At 37.8% G+C, this 19358-nt stretch overlaps 1 protein-coding gene and 1 long non-coding RNA gene across 9 annotated transcripts in view; both read right to left on the bottom strand.

Annotated features, from left to right (window-relative positions):
* Window positions 1-1338: 1338 nt before the first annotated feature.
* On the bottom strand, window positions 1339-13263 carry LOC111267315 (uncharacterized). Of its 4 annotated transcripts, none has more exons than XR_002684523.2 (4): window positions 13164-13263; window positions 5526-5635; window positions 3300-3446; window positions 1339-1634 (listed from the first exon to the last, which is right to left on the bottom strand). It is a non-coding gene; the product is annotated as an uncharacterized LOC111267315 (long non-coding RNA). The 4 variants fall into 4 exon arrangements; XR_002684521.2 differs by having other exon boundaries at window positions 3300-3439; XR_002684524.2 differs by lacking the exon at window positions 5526-5635.
* A 2966-nt stretch (window positions 13264-16229) lies between these two features.
* Window positions 16230-19358, bottom strand: part of Herp (Homocysteine-induced endoplasmic reticulum protein) — a 12604-nt gene continuing 9475 nt past the window's right edge. For all 5 annotated transcript variants that reach the window (XM_022845468.2, XM_022845473.2, XM_086971252.1 and 2 more), the window contains exon 9: window positions 16230-19194. In XM_022845468.2, the coding sequence (XP_022701203.1) occupies window positions 19010-19194 (185 nt within the window). In that variant the 3' untranslated portion in view covers window positions 16230-19009. The remainder of the gene's footprint in view (window positions 19195-19358) is intronic.

Below are 19358 nucleotides of genomic sequence, written 5' to 3'. Positions count from 1 at the left end.
TTGACCAGATTTTTGTTGCTTATTTTTATTTGTATGTTAGAGTTTACATTCGTAATCGAATTTTCAGTTCGGAAGCAAGAACTGAAAAAATCCATCAGCATTGTTCAGGATGTTCGAAATAAGCTGTTTCTTCAAAACAAAGAGGCCAAGATGCAAGGCCGTCATAAGTACGGGCCTACTCTTCTAAACTACAGTAATCAGGAGTGGGGAGGCTAGATACCGTTTCAGCCATTGGTGAAATATAGGGATTGAACGACTCAGGAATCGAACTAGCGACAAGTTTCAACAACCTGCTCGGTATACCGTGATGTATCAATGATATTTTTTTGTTTCCTTGCAGGTCATTGTAGTGCTCTAATTCTGAAAAATCAATATTACCGCAGCCGTCAGGCGTGCGGAGTGTCCAATAAAAAATATATGGGTAAATGATGATGATTTACATGTGTTTATCAGTGTTTCCTTCGGTACACAAACGAATGGAAAATATATTTGAATAGAAAGAGAGCATGCCTAATTGGAAAAACAGCGCCACGCATGAAGGACAGTCGCCTACTTTTATATCTGAAGATCCAAGCTTATTAACTTACTTATCAAATCTCGTACACAATCCGTACTATTCATCAATGTCGGACCTTACCCAACAAGTTCCTGTGATTTTTGTCAATTTAACCAAAAATGAGTTTAGAATGCCTAGTCTGAATTCGACATCTGACTTCAAACTCGCATAAGTTCCTGGTGCACTACCCCAGTTAGCAGGTTGCAGCGATTATCCTTATTGCTATTGTTACCTTCATTCTCTTTCGTTTCCTAATCTTCTTTAGTTAACTTTGGTTAATTTACTACATTATATTATTATCCAACTTCAGCAATTAGATCACATTGCTTTAACAATTTTGTAACTTTGATTTTTCGATATTTGGTTATTCCACTAATTTATTATCGTAACTATACTGTAGCCCTGTTCAAGATGTTCTACGCAATTGTCTTGATCATTTCGTACACTCATCGTTATAAGTCGTTACTTCTTGCAATTATTCAGCTATTTTGAAGCCTTAGTTTTGTAATTTCATACTAATGTTAGGCCGCTTGAGAAAGAAGAAACGAATGGTTTTTAGAAATTATCGCTGATTTTCTGGAGAAAATACTACTAGTGAGCTCATGGTTATTAACATGATGATTAAGTAGTTTCGAGAGCCCAACCTCCCTTTTGTACCTCGGTTAAAGAACTCCGAAAATACGCCATTTTCACACCATGATGGTTCACAAATTCACAATCACCGTAAAAAAAATTACCTAAAAGTGGCATATATGTAACAGAGTCTACAAGTAAGGTATCCGTTTTTAGTATGAAAAAGAATTTGTTTGTTCCGGCGCTTTTATTGCACGTTTCCTCTTCAAGCCAAATTTACACGCAAAGAATTGCAAACGTAGAGCAGTTTTCGGGTTGATAGACACATATATACGCACAAGTAAATTGCATGATGGTACGAAATTGCACAGTACTGACGGAGAGCTTCAAATATTCGCAGTCGGCTCGATTGTAACATATTACCCTCGGTACTTAAATAGTAAGCTGCGTCTTCCAATAAGATTGGGGAATTCTTGATAGTCCTTTCCTCCTAGGTTTGTATTCACTGAAATTTCAAGGACAAATCGGTAATATGGCTTTTTGCCGTTTCGGTGTCAAAAAAGCTGATTTCCTCAATCTACTTGTTTATTATAACAATCCTGTTGGTTCCAAATACATGTACTGCTAGGAGATATGGCATAATTATCTAACGGATCATATTGGCGGAGCGCAGAACAGATTCATACGTAGTGCCAGAAATTTGTGGTGCACAGGCCCATAATACAATTTTACGAGACATATCACATATGGTAGAGAAATTCCTAGCCGCTGTTTCCAACAATAATCGCAATCTCCGACGTAACCGAACCATCATCAAGATGAATTGAAGTTGCTCGTGCCGTGTTCAACGATTATAAATGGATGTACGAAAATTCTGCTTTAAAGCTAAAGCGGAGCGGTCGCAGCGGCGTTAATATGAGCTGGCTACATACTCCTAGCTTGACTTTGTCTGAATATTGGATGGCTGAACATAGCCATTAGTTGACAGATAGAAACGATATACCATAATAATAATCTGGTTTTAAACAATCGTAAAGGCAGCATTCACACTCCTGGAGCAGTCGCGTTCATAGAGATAATATAAAACAGAAGCCATATTACTTATTGACAGAAAAAAAAACGAGAATTTTAACATCAACCTAAAGGGATATGTAGTCCGATCAGAAAAGATGCTCTAGTACCCGCGAACGAAACCTGACCAGGGCTTAATTAGAATCTTAGAGATGGAGAATATGGTGAAAAATGCAGCCTTGGCCGGACAAAGCCTCAGCAGGCTTATAGTTAGAGGTACAGAACCAAGTGGGAGAAGGAGAAAGCTGCTTGTACTCAAGGGCAGACTCCATACTTCTTTACACGGCTACCGCTTAGGCAAAAACCATGAAAACAAACAGGAGCAAGGAACATTCAAAAAAAAAGACAGCGCGTGTTTGTTCTTCGGGCAAATGGAGCCTTCCTAACGATCTTCACCTTTGCCGTTATGCTGGTAAGCACAATGATACCACGACACCACAATGGTGCCATGAGACACCATAGTCAACAAGCGGGAAGAAATGTGTTAAATGCGAGAAAAGGCAACATGGATGGGAAAACATATTAGCGGCCGCTGCCTGGACTATAATGCTGATACTTGAAATTAGAGAGTAGTATGGAAAGAAGTGACCCACCTGCTGACCTAGGTCCTTACTGGTCACGAATATTTCCAAGTATATATTAATGGATTGGAAGAAATGCCAAGTAACCCGCACATCACATGAAACCCTGGAATATGCGACGACATAACTTACATTTTAAAACATTGCATACTCTTTGAAGAAGAACAGGCAGAAGTTGATAGAAGTTGCATGGGTCGCCCATTTAAGCCCTGCATTATGCTAAAATGAATGCCTTAGAATGAGCAGAATTGGACTATAATCCAATTCATATATATATATATATGATCTTCATTGCTGCTGCTACGGTAGCTTACAAAGGCTGCTAACAGATAATGCCAGGAAATATAGGTCTGTGTCGATCGATTGCATCGAAAGAAAGCTCATGAAATTTTGAACTTTACGACATATACAAAGCACTATAAAAACACTCGACTTACAAGATTTTAGATGAGTTATATTATTTCCTGAGAATATTACGCCGCAATAAAATTATGACTGGTAAATTTTGTTACAAGTACCTGCTTACTGGATTTGATCGAGAATGATCATAACATGTCGCTTTTTGATCTACTCTCCTGTGCATCAGGACTTATCGCTTCATACAATACTCCTTGCATCCTTGTATCCTTGACCTCCACATTTCTTTCTGCTTGATATCCTGCAAACTCCAGACGCGGTTGAAAGCGATGGCGTAAAGTAAAGAATTACTTTATTCAAAATGTCAAACATCCATAAATCTCTTCCACTTCATGCGTAATGTAGACTTGAAGTAAGTATGTTGTATAGTAAATGCAACCATTATAATTACCATATATATGTACCATAATAGCATATATGTCTTTTTACCAAATAATTTAACCCAAATAAATGTGTAAATTATGTCTATGAGGGCTAGGATATGAGAGAAGCTCTGAAACTCCGAGAAGGACTCAGCTGCAATTATTAAATAGTCGTTCGTTGACAGAAATATAATCGTTTCTCATACATGGTCGTCTTTGTGTTTTGCACATTATAATGGTTAAGCAATTGTAATGTAAATTTAAATTTTCTAACGGAAGTATTAGTTTTACAAAATATAAAAAGTCTCCTTATCGAATCATTAAACGGCAGCTTAGTTATCGCGAGAGAATTCCTTAAGCCGAGTTTAAATAATGTCAATTATATTTTCTCTTTTTTTTTTAAATTTTATTTCAAAATTATGTGAATGAAAAATCATCTATGTGAATATAGAGAATAGAGGACATTTTATGTGAATCGAATATTAATGAGACAACGTCTGGGCTAGATAGGGCTACGAATAATGCTTGCGATCTCTTTCTGCACCATCCAGAATATACGAGATGTATACATTCGTTGCAATAGGGCCAGCCGCTTTACAAATGTATTAAAAAGTACAATTATGTTTATCTCTATATAATACTAAAAGGCTGTGTCTGTTGTCCCCAGATCGCTCATGCAGAATGGCCTTTTTGAACTGACTGAGAAAAGGAGAATAACTGTATGGAAGAATGAAAGAACATGTGATATACTAGAAATTTGCTAAGTTCTTAAAGTATTCAATGAGGCGTAACGTTGAATCTTGGGGATAACTTCTGATTTTTCACATTCCTACCATTTAGCTTCAAAAGTTTTGACTCTTGCCAGAACGACTGGGACTTGGTGAAATACAGCTTATATTTAATTGGATCCCCACCCTTTTCCGAGGGTGGATGATTGTTCTCATAGGGTGTACTGCTTACTAAATTGATTTCTGAAATGGTCGAATCACATTAAAACAGACTAACAAAACATCTATAAATAAGGCTAACGCACTAAGTAGGCCAGTGGGATAGCTGTCGGTGCATACGGTAGTTTGCATTAGGCTGGACGTAATTTTGACCAATAAATGTACTTAAACAATATATGGAAAAGTTCTCAATCAATTTATTATGTATTACAGTTCGTAATGATAATGCAATGCGGCAGAAGATTTTCAAACAAAACAATCATTGTTTCTATAAACTGTCCAATTAAATTACAATAGTGCAGTGTTCCCCTTTTAAGCAATATTACATTTGCGGTCACAACAACCTCAAGCAGACGACGTTTACGCATCTTCGCAACTAACACTGGTCCAGGTTAACCAAAGGCACGGTTCAAAAAACTTGTCTATTTGACGCTACGTAGGATCTCGAACCCACTATGCCAAACCAGAAGAAAACCTCTTTACCTGAGCCCAGTCAGTTTACTGAGACGATCAAAGTGCAAAGCAATTGGCTACACTTGAATGCAGCAGTCTTTTGCGTAGTAATCTAATACAATGGGGTTAAAAAGAGAATTAGTGGATGGGACTTGGGGAAAAAGTATGGAACGTTCTATGTATTATATTACACCGCCCAAGATATTGAAAGTCTCCTTCTTCGACACTATTCATGACAGACAATGGGCGAAAGAAATAAAGAAAAAAATTCAGATCTACAATAGTAAGAATCTCGTGCGGCTAGCAATTTCATGATTGTTCAAAACTCGCTGTCTCAGGTGGTTGATTCGCGGCTCTAGGATAGGATCTGTAAACTAGACACAAAGCACTCTGCGGTGCCTGCAGTAGATCTTACAATGTTTTCTCGAAACCTCTTGACAGCAATTACTTACCGATCCTAGTGTCAGGATATTATAAGTATTTAGGTTCTTAAGAACCTGTACTCCTAAATCACGAATTTGTAGGAATGTACCATCTAATGGAAGCTAGAATTTTTCAAACTAACCGGTCCAATTCAAGGTGGATTGTCAACGGCTCCACGGCAAGAGTATACCTTGAAGAACGGTGTCACAAATCGTCTTTCGCGGAGCGCGCCACTCGGGAGACGTCATGTTTCTGTCTCAGGTCAGGCAGACGTTTGTTTTAGTTATATTATTATTCCAAAATAAATGCAAACTCCTTAGTAAAAAATATTGTTAGTCATCCTTAGATTTTAATTATGATTATACTAGATTGTGCAATAGGTAATGGCGGATATTTCGATGTTCTCCTAATCTGACCTTTGTTTATTCAGTTTTATATGCATTATAAAAGTACTTTTTCTCTTTCCTGAACCCGTGGTGATTTCATTGTGCAGTCAACAAAATTTTACCTTGAGTTCAGAATCCAAGGATGGGCGCTTCAGGTGCATTTTCAGCATCTGCTCTCTTCCGTTTTTTGCGGAGGCCATAACGCTGCTTAAGCAACTTAGAATATATATACCGCGTGTAACGAAAACTCTTGAAAATAACTGAGAGGGCTGCTTAAGATAATTTGCTAAGTTCGAACATGGAATCTTAGATCTGGAGACTGTGCCTTATTTCAATCGGCCGTCCGAAAAGTGTTGAATGGCAAAATAACTTATTGACAAGAAAGACTGCAAACACTCAAAGATCCTCTAGCATATCGAATGTATAGAATTTTATCAAAACTCGCTGTGCCCCATAGATTGGGTGAAGCACATAAAAACAACTTCTTGTTCTATGGAGCAAACAAAGAAATTGATAGCCACGGAAGATAGCCTAAACGCAGAGTTAAATCAGATCTTCATCCTTTTCCAAATCCATTATTTGCGTTTGATGGAACCGAAATAGTCTTACATACCACAGATTGCTTGCCGAGTATATGGCGGTAAACGGGAATCTGTATTTCGCCAAACTGCAGCGAGGAAATCAGGCTGTTCAACAAAAGAGACCTTATGAGCAAGGTAATGTCACCGCTCTCCTACACATGGTAAAGGTCGAGAAAACTAAGAACTCGAATGAGAAATCCTATTGCACCCACCATATCCTTAAATTTTGCACCATCAAACCACGATCGTTTCGGATACCTAGCAAGTGAAATTCGTACATTTGACAGTGCCAAGGATCTCGAAAACCGCCTGAGCGTGTTATACGACGCAAGAACTGAATATTTCTGGCGAGGCAGAATAAATAAATTGGTTAGGAGCTAGAAAAACATCACAGAGAGTGACCTCAAAATATTGGATAATACTGGAATAATGCAACATTAGTAAACGTTTGACGGTATATATATATATAATAAAGACGTGAATATTTAAATATTGTTCTATACGTCCCGATACTATTCGGGCAAAACCTATTTTATGTGACTAACGTGTTGTGCTTAATCTCGACAGGTGGACCTAGTTCCGACGACACAATTGCCCACTTATTCTCTATTTCTCTTATATTTCACTCTGAACTGACCCAAATTTTTATTGAACGGTACTACCAATATAAGTTTTTCCAAAGCACACACGGTCAATGAAGTTGAACTTACTCGTTACAAGAAGTTCTCGTACACATTGTTGCATCGTCCATATCAAAGAAAACAATACTAACTATTTAGCATCACCATCATCATCAGCAATAAAAGTGCATATTAATCTACGTGAGCCCACCAAGTGTGTACAGTTCCTCTGCAATATCACGGCTTTTTACAATAATGTTAAGGCAATCTTTCTTCAAAACAGACTCGAAGCTGAGGCGCTACGATGACGAAATTTCGCTCCCCCAACCTACCTCTCCCGTTCCCATTTGTGTTTAATGGGAGTACTTTTGTTTTACGTTCACCATTAAATTTTAGTATTTATTTATTACTTATTGTATATTCTAAATCTAGAGAATACACATGCTGGTCCCAAGGGTACTTAGCCCCAAACTGACAACGACGCAGAATTCATTTATATGCAGCACCGTATCGATTCGCAGAGATAAAGTTATGTTAACCTATTCCTTTTTCACTACTTCTTTTTGAATGAGTCATCTACGGCGGTAGTGCTCTTCCTCTAATCATCTGGGTCGCCCATATCGCACTTTGTGTGCGGCGTAGACGACTACTCCGAACCAGTACTTCGACCTGTTCTAAAATCAATACCTAGCGTAACAACGAGAAATGTAGCCAAAACTTATGTCATTCTTCATAGCAAGATGTTGAGCGCACTTCTTCGACAATAATGGATTATGACATTGATAGACTCACGGCAAGGTAAGCCATGATTACCTATCTGTAGCAGCTGGCATACTGTTGGTTCAATGACTTTTTTTGAGAAATGAGTCAACAGTTTCTGTGCCACCATATAGGGCTAGAAAAGCCTATATTTTTCCAACATCCAGCATAAATATTACGATATCTGTTTGTCAGTCTTAAGTGAACGATGAGAGGAAAAATACCATTTCAGACTTTTGATGGCAGAATGAAATACGTAGAACGTCACTACAGGCACTGATGGGTCGTAAGTAAAAGGGAATTTGGATGTGCTTTGGAATGCCTAGCACAACCAGGACATATAGTAAAAATACTTATAAATTAGCGGAATTCACTACATATTCATATAGCGGAATAAATACATAGTCTGGAAGATATCTTTTCTAATACGTATGAAGACATTGCTCGGTTTATGGCTGAGTTGGTAGCAAAGCTTATAGATAAGCCAATTTTTCATTAACTGATTCTGCACATGTTCGAAAAAACTTTTTACGGAGCCAATTCTTTCAGCATAATATAATATCATTTGAAGCTCGTGTTATTAAATTAAAGCGAAGCATTGAATGAGGAAAAAAGCGAAAATTCGTTTCTCGCTAACCATGTCCATGACAGATGAAAACATCTGTGTTGTATTCTTAGAAACAGTTCGCACAACTACTATCAGCATAAACGCTACTATAGTACTCTGTCACCACCCATCTTCTCTAATCGTCAAGTCTAGTCATTTGTTGCCTCGTTGTATTAAACATTTTAGTTTGATTGTCTCACTAACAAACTGGCGTTCCGATGAAGGCTTTCTTCCCCATTACTTTCACCAATCATCGGAAGGTTCCACCACCACTCACCTTTTAGCACCAGAAATAGTCAGAAATAGAAGATTTTTTTGCTTTGGTTTTATTTCAATTTATAGTCGTAGATAGCTAAAGACATGATATATTAATTTTATTTGTTGGAAGTATGTAGTTCAATCGTTCAATCGAATTTCGAGAGTGAAACAGGTCCGAAAATCCTAGTATTACACTGATGAATCGATTTTTATCGCCTGGTGCTGTTTTTGGCATACGCGCAGACTCGAGTTACTGGGCTACACACTAGCTCGCTGTCCTCTCAACATATTCCTCGGCAGATCGACACGTTGCTTAGCCAATTTCTACAGATTCAATTCATTCATCGTTTAGATATCTAGATCTGTTTTATCGTAGAAATATTGTCCACGTCGATAACGTTGTGCCCACTTGGCCCCTAACAATGGCGCTTCTGTGATTGTAGAAACATTTCGGGTTTTACTTCCGGCACTGCCATTCAGCATTGCTTCAAACTCCCGGCCCTTCCAAGACGAGACAGTGTCGACGGTCAGCTCCCCGTTTAAATTATTTCACATGTGCATAGCACTACAAGGCAAACGCGTTACAACTGAACTACTTATTCGTTGTCTGTACCATGCACAATTCACTTTTGCGTACTAGCTGAACAAAGTAGTACTATATGTTATAAGAGAAGGAAAAGGCTTGCGCCACCGAATTAATCCGTTAAACCATTTTCCCAGAGCAATGTAATTCTGAGTGAAGGCTACCATCCCTCGAAGTTAAACTATATATATAATACAAACCGACTATAATACAAACTATATATAATCTATGGCGCACTCATTTCTCGGTCATTTTGCTTATTACCACCGTGCTTCTCTTTGAACCGAGCAAATCAGTTATTTTTGTTTCATCGAGCATCCAGGCCCAGCAAAAGGTACTCCAAAAAGCCTCCAAAACTGTTTCTGTAGGCGCCTTTCATTCAGAGCTTTTTTTTTTTTTACCAATTCTTATTTTTCCTTTATTTTTGATTTTCTCTTTCTATTTTACCTATTGTGGGTTTATACAATGTGAGTAGCTGTTCCCTACACCTTTTGGGTAGTATTTGCAGGTAAAATCATTGTTTTATAAAGCTCTCATAATTTGCAAGAAACTAAATTAAAAATTAACTCTTTTGAATTATCCACAGAAATTCGTTATTAGCATTTTAACTCTGATTCTCTTTCAATCGAGGTATTTTTCGGTTCCTTTAATTTTAAGAAAAGCCATCTCGACTACATTTATTTTCCATAATATTGTTCGTGGCATGTTTAACGAGGACGCTGTGCCGTTAGTTCTGCAACGTTTCACTATTTTTAGACCTGGATCATGGGCACATTTTGAATCTGATTACGTTTCATAGGGTGGCCTAAGTCTGGCCGTCACACGTACGACGATGTATTCAACTGCAATCGATGCCGATTTTATCTCCTGCCATTAGCCATCTAAATAATATCTTGCCTATATCCATAAAAATTTTCTTTACTTCGCTTTTCCTGCACTTAATGTGCAACGTCGAACAGGTAGCGTGCTTCGATGACAAGCATCCAAAGAATTAAGCTTCATCGAAAGCCAGCGTATTGTTTGTTGCCTACGAAAATTGTAGCTTCCCACTTGGTGTGGCACTAGCTGCCACCCGTTCGCCTCAGACAATATGTCATTTGATTTCTAATTACCAATTAAATTTTTGATAATGAAAAGATGAACTTGCTAGGCAAATTTTCCACCACCATACCATAAAATTTTTGACAAGACTAAACAACTTATTGATGAGAATTCTCAAATGCTGCATCGACACCCCACTATCGCAAAAAAAGAGAAGAAGTGAGAAATTATCGTGAAAGAGGCTGGAGTAACTTCAATGCATCCGTCAACAGCCTAAGTGAAATGGTGTTTTATTTCGGCTGTCATTGGAGTTGGCCAGAACTGGCGCCACAACAAGACATTTTAATACGCTAATAAAATAAAAACTTATTAAGTTTTGTTAAAAAAGATTAATTGTGAAATAAGTTTCACGGTACATACGATACTGTTATCATTGCGACTGCATTCATTTTTTTTTTATTTAAGCTTTATTTTTAAGATAAGAGGATCCCAAAAAGACCCTTATGACTCCAAGAAAAAAGACATTATGAACCTTACGCGTATTTTAATTATTCGAACTAAAAATTTTCCGACTCTCAGCAATAGCATAAATTTGTCAGTTATGAACATCATAACCATTAGTACTGCGAAAGTGTTTCAGTATTAAATGCTATCTTGAACAACTAGTGAGCGCTAGTTTTGCGCAGCACTAACATGCTTTGACATGAGCAAAAAAAAAGTATGTTATTTCGTAAATATCGGGTAATTAAACATGTGTAATAAAAACGTTTCGAACTGATGACGCTGTGTCGCTGTAGACATCTCGTTGATAACTGTGGTATTTGAGACCGATCCCGTCGCAGGCTCGTCAAGAGGCTGTGATATGAAGTTCACTGTCGGGGCGGCTGAGCGTTCTGCCACTGAGGTACCTGATGAAAGCCACCAAACTGTGATGATCAGCACAAAAACGCTAGACCTCTCTCGTATGGTGGTTATCAAAAAAGACAAAGCGACACGAAAACCAGCCTTGTTACATAGTCACAGCCACTCAAGAGCAGGCGCCTGAGAAACACGCTTTACAGCGACCACAGAAAACAGTTTCATAAATGTCTTTCCAAACCCTAGTTGTTGCCTTCATTGAAGGAGTTTTTTCGCGCGAAAGAATATCTAGACACTATTGGAGACGACGGTAGGGGATGAAAAGGCTGATCTCGAAGGCTCATCAAAGGTGGCTGTGATGTGAATGATCAAAGGCCATTAGGCAACACTTCACAACCACTTGATGGCCGCCGAGAACCGCTGCATGTGGTGAATGAGAGTGGCAGACGGAAGTGTTGATGTGCACGTCGGATATGTTCGAACCTATTCCGAAGAAAAAAGGTACCGGAGCTTGCTGATCTCAAATCAGTCAGGAACAACTATAATGGCAGAAATAAAATCGGCATTATCATTTGACTGCGCTTAATGCTTAGATAGGGTATGATGTTTAAGATTGGGCCGTAATATTATTCAACTTCGCAATCAACGGAGTAGTTACGGATGGATAAAAAAGTATGGCCCATTTACCAAAGGTATTCGTCTGTTGGTTTGTTTTCCCTAAAAATATCTACGCACTTGCTTCGCTCCATTTTTGCGAGCGGACGACGCAATTTCACTTCGGAGTATATTACGTCGTATATACCGTAACCTGATGATTTCTAATGGCAATTTTCTTTTCCTTTTTACTTTGTTGTCATTATCACATCGACAGAATACCACAATGGTAGAATTAATATCATCGCCAGCGCTGAGTTCAAGCCTCATGAATTGCCTTTTACCTAATACGAACTGAAGAAATGATAACTTTAGCTATATATATTTCTATCAACAAACAGGTGAAATTCCACGAGCATACCTTTTATAGATATACTAATAATAGATTACCGTCATACTACTCTTCCTTGTTCGTGCCTCACCTGCATATAAACTGACGTCCGATGAATGACGTAATCGATGGTAGGTGCTCAGCCGACTCGAGTCAATAGGAGTTGTGGAAATATCGACATTTGGGTCGGGCACTGATGCTGCAACCCGACCCACCAGTGTGCTCCTTACAGGCATTAAGGATGACGCATTCCTAATCATCAGGATTCCCCAAAAGCCGCACGTTCATACGTTGCCGACCACGCTTTTCATCTCACGACCCGCTGGTCAAATAAATCTAACAACTCAATAACTGTAGCAAGTAGAATCACTACCAATCATCGTGGTCTCGCCCGGTGTAATAATCGAAGATCTGTCTCCGTCTAGGCGCGCAAATTACGTAACGTGAGCAATACTGCTTTTGCTGTGGTCGCTCCTCTCAGAAAATCCTCGCTATCAGTTCATGTTTACATTCGATAGCTGCTAACGTGGTGTGCATACACGACCCATGAGGGCGGCGCGAGGGCGCATGTTGGTAGAGCGTTCTTACCTACTCATGTTCGTTTTTTTCACTTTACGCCTAGTTTCAATGCCATATATTCCTTAACTGATGCTCGCTTCGAAACACCCCCAAGAAAATAACCCGAAATATGCAATGCGAAGTCGTGTGTAGAAGTCGTCGAAAAAGCAATTTAATACTAGACCAGCCATTACAGGTACATAATTGGATAATTTGGCACAGAAGTAGAGTTTCCTGCATGAATAGAGAATTGACGCCTTCGAACAATACCATAGAACCAAAATAGCCAACGAATTTTGCCAATAAAGTCTTAATGACCATTGTGATGTACAACCGCCAAATGAGTAAATGGGGTCCAATGGCGGACACAGAGGCCGCCATCACCGCCTCGTGAGAACGGTAATCACTATCCGATAATATTTTTACGTCTCGATTGGTCGATACAAAAAGTTGCACGCACGTAGCTAGAGCACATCAGTCGCTCTTATTAAAAATCCCACAATACACGCAAATCTAAGCTACAAAAAACTCACGATTTACTTACTTTTCCCAATGGCGCACAGAAGAATTCAGCGACCAGCTCAACGACGTTGCTGCCTCGCCACTGGCGTCTAACCAACCACGCCATGCCGTGGTGATCAGAATAGTAGAATAACACAAACTGTGTCTGCTGCTGATCAAACGCGTTGTTAAAAACTGTGATTCTTCCTGGCTACAATGTCGCATTGACGGGCGGTTCTCAGGGAGGAGCGCGCGAAATTTAAATACAACACTCCACTAATGCTATCCTTACCGCGCCCTAGATCTGTGTTCTCATGACAGTGCAATTATAATGTACTTGCATAATAAAGTTTAGGACACGCAAAGTGATCTAGGCTCGAAATCGGCGGATAGACATACTTTGTTTCGTGCTGGGGGCCAGCCTTCTGAAGTAAAGCTTAACCAAGGCAGTGGCAAAAATAAACTTTTAAACATCTATTTGTGCACCATGTAAAACATTATCAACCATGCATAATTGGGATGGAACCATAATTTATCGTGATGCTTCTAGTAATAGATATAGAGTATAAAGGTGCATACGTATTTTTGAATAAGCATATAAAACAATCGAATGTCTTATTTCTTCATTCTACGTTTATTACAAAATATTGCTTTTTTTTCGGTCGAGCGGGCTTAAGATATAGGCAGAATAAGAAAACTACCGAAGTCAATATATATGAATTTCAGTCCTCAAAAATCTCAGAAATGTTTGATCACAAGAGAATAATTTTTCAAGTATTGTCTTTTTAAGTTTGACCTATTTCCTTTGGCATCTATCTTCTTTCTTAAATTTTAGACGCTTTAATTAATATAATCTGATTGAGAAAAGCTGTTATTTACCCCAAGTTTTAGTCTACTCCCTACGGTAATTATCAATAATGCGGCAACGATTACATGCTATATATCTTCTTATCTGTATATCTATCATTTAGTAGTACTGAACATATCTAGATTTCTTTATTGACATTAGGTACTCTAGTTGATATACAACAGTTGATATACTCATAACAGTATGTCCATATAGAGCATTTGAGAAGAACTAATCTTTGCTGTAAAAACTTTTTTTTTTTAGCTTTTATATATCTTTTATATAGTGAAATTAAGCTAGTCGTATAAGCAAAGGTAGCGAATAAGGGCAATATCAGGCAATTAAATCAATTGATTATCAGTCGGTTGCCAAATCCTCTTGCCAGTGTATGGGGAGTTTATAAAAAGTCAGTTGTAATTAAACTAATGCGTCATGGTTTGCCGCACAAAAGTCATAACATTATATATATATTGTCATAAACACTGTTCAATGAACTAGAACTTCCTGTTTGCTCTTTCTTTTCAGGGTGTAATTAGTTGGCAATAATGAGTGATCTAAGACTAATTTCTGTACAAAAAAAAATCATTTTTAATACGCTATTGGAAGTGTGAACTGTACCAACCAAAAAAGCTGAAATTATTGCAAAACGTCTTAAAAATCCGAAGATTATCAAGTCATCACATATAGGCGATCAGCTAAACAAGTGTCTGTCGCATTTTATGACATTGTAAATGAAAAAGTTACAGTCCAGTGCTGCATGCTATCAGCGAAAATACTTCCGACTGGAACGCTCTAGCGAAGGGAGCTTGAGAAATCTAAACAGGATTCATATTTTTTGTTTGAAATTCTTTGAAACGATGAAGCTGCATTCTAATTAAATTGCAAGTGACCTTATTGCAATTCCACATGCTACACATGAAGACTATGCAAATTTAGTAGAACTTACAATGTGGCGAGATACTTCAAGCAAAGTATTAATTTAATCATTCTTTTTTTTACAGTACAGTTATTGGTGACAATTACTTGAATTTACTGAAGAAATCTGTTTTACCACGTATCTGGGAGGACTTCGGTAAAGATGATAGTTTTTTTTACAGCACGATGAACCGCTTGCACATTATCATCTTGACGAGAATCATTAAAATATGTGACGTAGACAACGAGGCCTTACAGAATAACCTACTTATTTACTAAACCTGATGCCAATGGAGTTTTTTTATGCGGGTACCTTACATATAGTCTACGCTAAAAGACCGGCGGAACATCAACCTTTAAAAGCCAAAATTAAGTCAAAACGCACCACTACTTCAACTGAAATGTTTATCGAAGTTTGTGAATTAATAGCCCATCGTTATAAACAATGACAATTCGTCATGGTAAGCAACTATCATCTAATCATCTATCCGAGCCAAACGAACCGCTACCAAAACTAAAATTTTCCTTTTTTATTCCCGAAATCGATGGTCTCGTTATTGCGTGTCTCGTTCTCACGCAGCTTTTGAAGAATACGAAACGGACTTCCATTAGATGAACTAAAAATTCTCATTAGGTCTACACTACAGGGCTTTAAAATTAATTAGAATGGCTTACAATCCCATTTTTAATGCACGCGGGCTTCTAAAACAAGCATTTATAGTTTCTTTTTAGACTACATAATATCAATTACCAGTAAGTTCGTTCAGATGAGCTGTACTGATCATCTTTTTGAATTTTTTTGCGCTTTTTGATTTTTCCGTTGTTTGGAATTCGTGCAGTTTTAAGACGCTTGATCTTTCATTGTCGTAAAATTTACTTCCATTGACATTTTATATGTGTATCACATTTGAGTGACACTTAACTGATCCCACTACCGCTTGATACACGGTTGCTGTTAAATGAATTGCAGATTGACGAAAGAATGTTTTGAGAATAAAATTTCTTGTCAGTGGTTGAAGTTGCACGCTGGTAATGTTAAACATTAGCATCAACAATGACATCTCTATCATATATGGGAAGTTTCATTTAAATATCTGTTGTTATTTACAGACTTTGAAGTAAAGCGTATAAAAGTAGTTTGGATGCGCCTAAAAAAATTTTATCATACGTATGTTAGGATTTTTTTATAGAAATATTCAAGAAGTTTCTTTTGCAAGATCACACGTATAGCAAATTAAAGGAATTGGCATCAAACAAAACTAGACTTCTTAATAAATATTTTATCGTCTGTTATAGCCTAATACTACCCTTTGCGAATATTCTGCGTGCGATTATAATCCCAAACTATTGATATAGAGAAGACAACTTTATTGGTGTCCACGTTTCTTTAGTAAAGATCTAATTACAATTTAGTAGTAACGTATTAAGGTATATCATAGCATATAGCTATCTATTTATTGATTTATATTTTATTTAAAACTATACAACCTCCAAGGTTTCCTCCTTGTATTACGCTCGACGTCCGGTCTGTTATATTTTCCCATTTGTAAGTTGTATTGTAATCACTGCAAATACGCTGAGGCTATTTATTTATCTATTGCACTACCTACTCGTATGTAGCGACTATATATGTAAGAAAAGAAGACCGCTTCCTTTTAACTCCGACCAAGGTCCAATTTTGCGCTGTTTTCCCATTGTGCTTTATAAGCATCGCTCTATCGTGCTTAGGCACGCTTATACATATCCAAACCAACTAAATTTGTCCATTGTGTTCATAGTTATAAACTGCAGTTGTACCTTATGAACTAACCTGATAAGTATATTATCAGTCAATGGTCATTAAACCGGCGGTAGAAATAGCCTTCAATGGCCCTGAGCTAATGCTAAATTTTGTTGATAACAATCTCTTGGTGCAACAATTAGAAATGTTATTAAACTGAACAATAGTACGGCTGATCTTGTCAATAGTTTCGTGTTTAGTATTACTTTCGGTAACAGTTATATCAAGTAAGAGTTCATGCTGTCACATTCTATTTTTCTATCTCCCTCTAATTATTCATTTCGCCTATATTTTTTTTCTGTTTTTTTTTTACCATATGTCATGTTATATCAGCATATATCACAATAATAACGCGACCGATGCCGCATTGAAGTCGACTAGAAAATAGATTATTTCCATCTATTATGTTCCGGATTTTCATATTTAATGAGTGTTTTTGGGGGTGCATTTACACTAAAAGCAAAGCAACCGGCTTCAAAGTCTTATTTCGAAATTTTTTTTTCTCGAAAAAAATTTATGGAGAAGTCACGTGCTAGCTATCTGGGCAATAAAGTTTTTTTCAATATTCATATGGCTGCTTGATTTATGAAGTTTCTAATTGAAAAAAAAGAACTTTTAAAGGCATTCTTTCACGAGTTGTTTGCTACGATATAACTGTATTAAATAAGCTCCAGCGCATACCGTCTTAAAGCGCGTGTTCATACGTCTGAACATCGAGGTTTGCAGGGCGTTATGTTGCCATACATTAGATTACGATAAGCCAGATCGTTTGCATTAGATCGCGTATTAATAAAAAGCATCTTCTCCAACCAGCCCTTGTCAACTTGTTTGACATTTTTTTCTATTCGTAATTGCGTCTATAAGTGCTATTTTTCTCTGAAGTAGAAATAGATATGCAAAGCAGCATTGCTCAAATCCCTGCTATATAATTTAACTTCGATGTTCTTCTAAAAAACATCAGTTAAGGGGGCGGTGTAGTTGAAGAATTTTCTACTTTATAACCTAGATGCAAAAAATCATACATCATATTTCTTAAGCACTTTGATACGATGTTTATCATGCGTAGAGAAGCTCTGTAATTAAGATACAGATCTCCTGCCAATACCACATATCCGTGAATAATTACTGAGGTGATATTATCGGCTACCTAAAAATTCACCATTAGGGACGAAAGGTCCTAAAACGACTGAATACGAGGCGTCGGTCTTCCAGACAAAAAAAAAAACGACCAAAAAATGAACACTTGGTCTACTCGGCAAATACTCTTGTAGCTATCGAAAGTGGTAGAAGAGATCCTTATCTCTAGTGTCCTTATGACCAATGATAGCGGTTAATACGTTATCTGCTAACCACTCATCTGATTAATTATCTCACATACAGGCGTTCACACACGAGCCTGCACGCCTCAATTATAAAACACAGCAAACGACAGTGGTTGACTATCAGCAGTTGTTGCAGAAACAGTTTTTCACGATACCTTTTTTTGCATATTCGCCGCCTTTCATGCAGTAATTAGGTAGTTTTCTAACCCCTCCGACATCCATGCAATTTGTTCATGACCCATTCTTCTAACTCCTATCCCTGTTATCATTATCAACAATAATAATTTTACTGGTATATGCACTATCCACATCTCATTAGCATGTGCACATCACACTTAACCGTCACCAGCGGTAACTTTCGTTATTATTATTACTGTTATCATCTTCGTCATTATTATTTCCATTATCATCATCATATTATTACTACTACTACAAGTACTGCTTTTATGATATCTCTTTATATCTCTCGCTCTGCGTCGTGCACACTAATCTTTGCTTTTTTCGTCCATATAACAGGAGCAACACTTTTGAATCTTGCAAATAAGCTTTTTCTCTCTCGCTGTCATTACGAGGACTACAACAACGTCGTATCATCACGACAATGTAGTTACGAATTGTTACATACATGTTGCAACGGCCAGGTTCCTAATAACTTAATGCAGTAAAAGAATTTCTTTCCACATCCAACCAGCCTCCTCATCATGCTGAATCTCTAAATGTCGTTCCTTGTCTTTAGGCCTTGTAACTTCTCAAGTCATTGTACCCTACTAGATGGTCATTTCATCTTGATTTTATTTCCTAATTAGGTCAGGGTACACAGTTTGTTAGATAGTGCAAAAACCGCACAGTGATGTCAGCGAATGCTCAACAGTTGACAACTATTGGTGCCCCATAGGTTGGCGCTAGACTTTTCTTTCTTGTCTCCAGCCACCTCTAATTTGCATTTTGAGTGTTGGGATCGCGATTTGTAGAAATACAGGCTACAGTAGACAGACACAAAGGAGTACTTTTGCTTTACTCCGTACCTATTGTTGCGGCGCATTGTTGTTATCAGGAATTAGACTGACGAGAAAGGCGTGCAAAAGACTGGCTGCTGCTGCAAGTGGACTCTGGGGCGGAGTGGCGTTTGAAGCGGCAGCAACAGCTGGGCCATCACCACCCATCGCGCGCGGATTCTCACCGTCCATCGCTGCCTGAAGTCTCTCAATATCTAAAATTTAAAAAAAAAGCTTGTGCTTTTTTATGTTTGTAAACTATGGTACGCATAATTGAAATTTGATAATGTTTACCGCTGAATCGCTCGAAAGCATTGTACTCAAAGAATGCAACGTGATGACTCGATAGTGTATAATTAAGACACTCCTTGTAAAGGAA

Source organism: Varroa jacobsoni, unplaced genomic scaffold (assembly GCF_002532875.2).
Source record: "Varroa jacobsoni isolate VJ856 unplaced genomic scaffold, vjacob_1.0 scaffold_1168, whole genome shotgun sequence".
NCBI classification, from domain to species: domain Eukaryota; kingdom Metazoa; phylum Arthropoda; class Arachnida; order Mesostigmata; family Varroidae; genus Varroa; species Varroa jacobsoni.
Note: the sequence above shows the minus strand (reverse complement) of the source record. Positions and strands in the feature narration are given on the sequence as shown.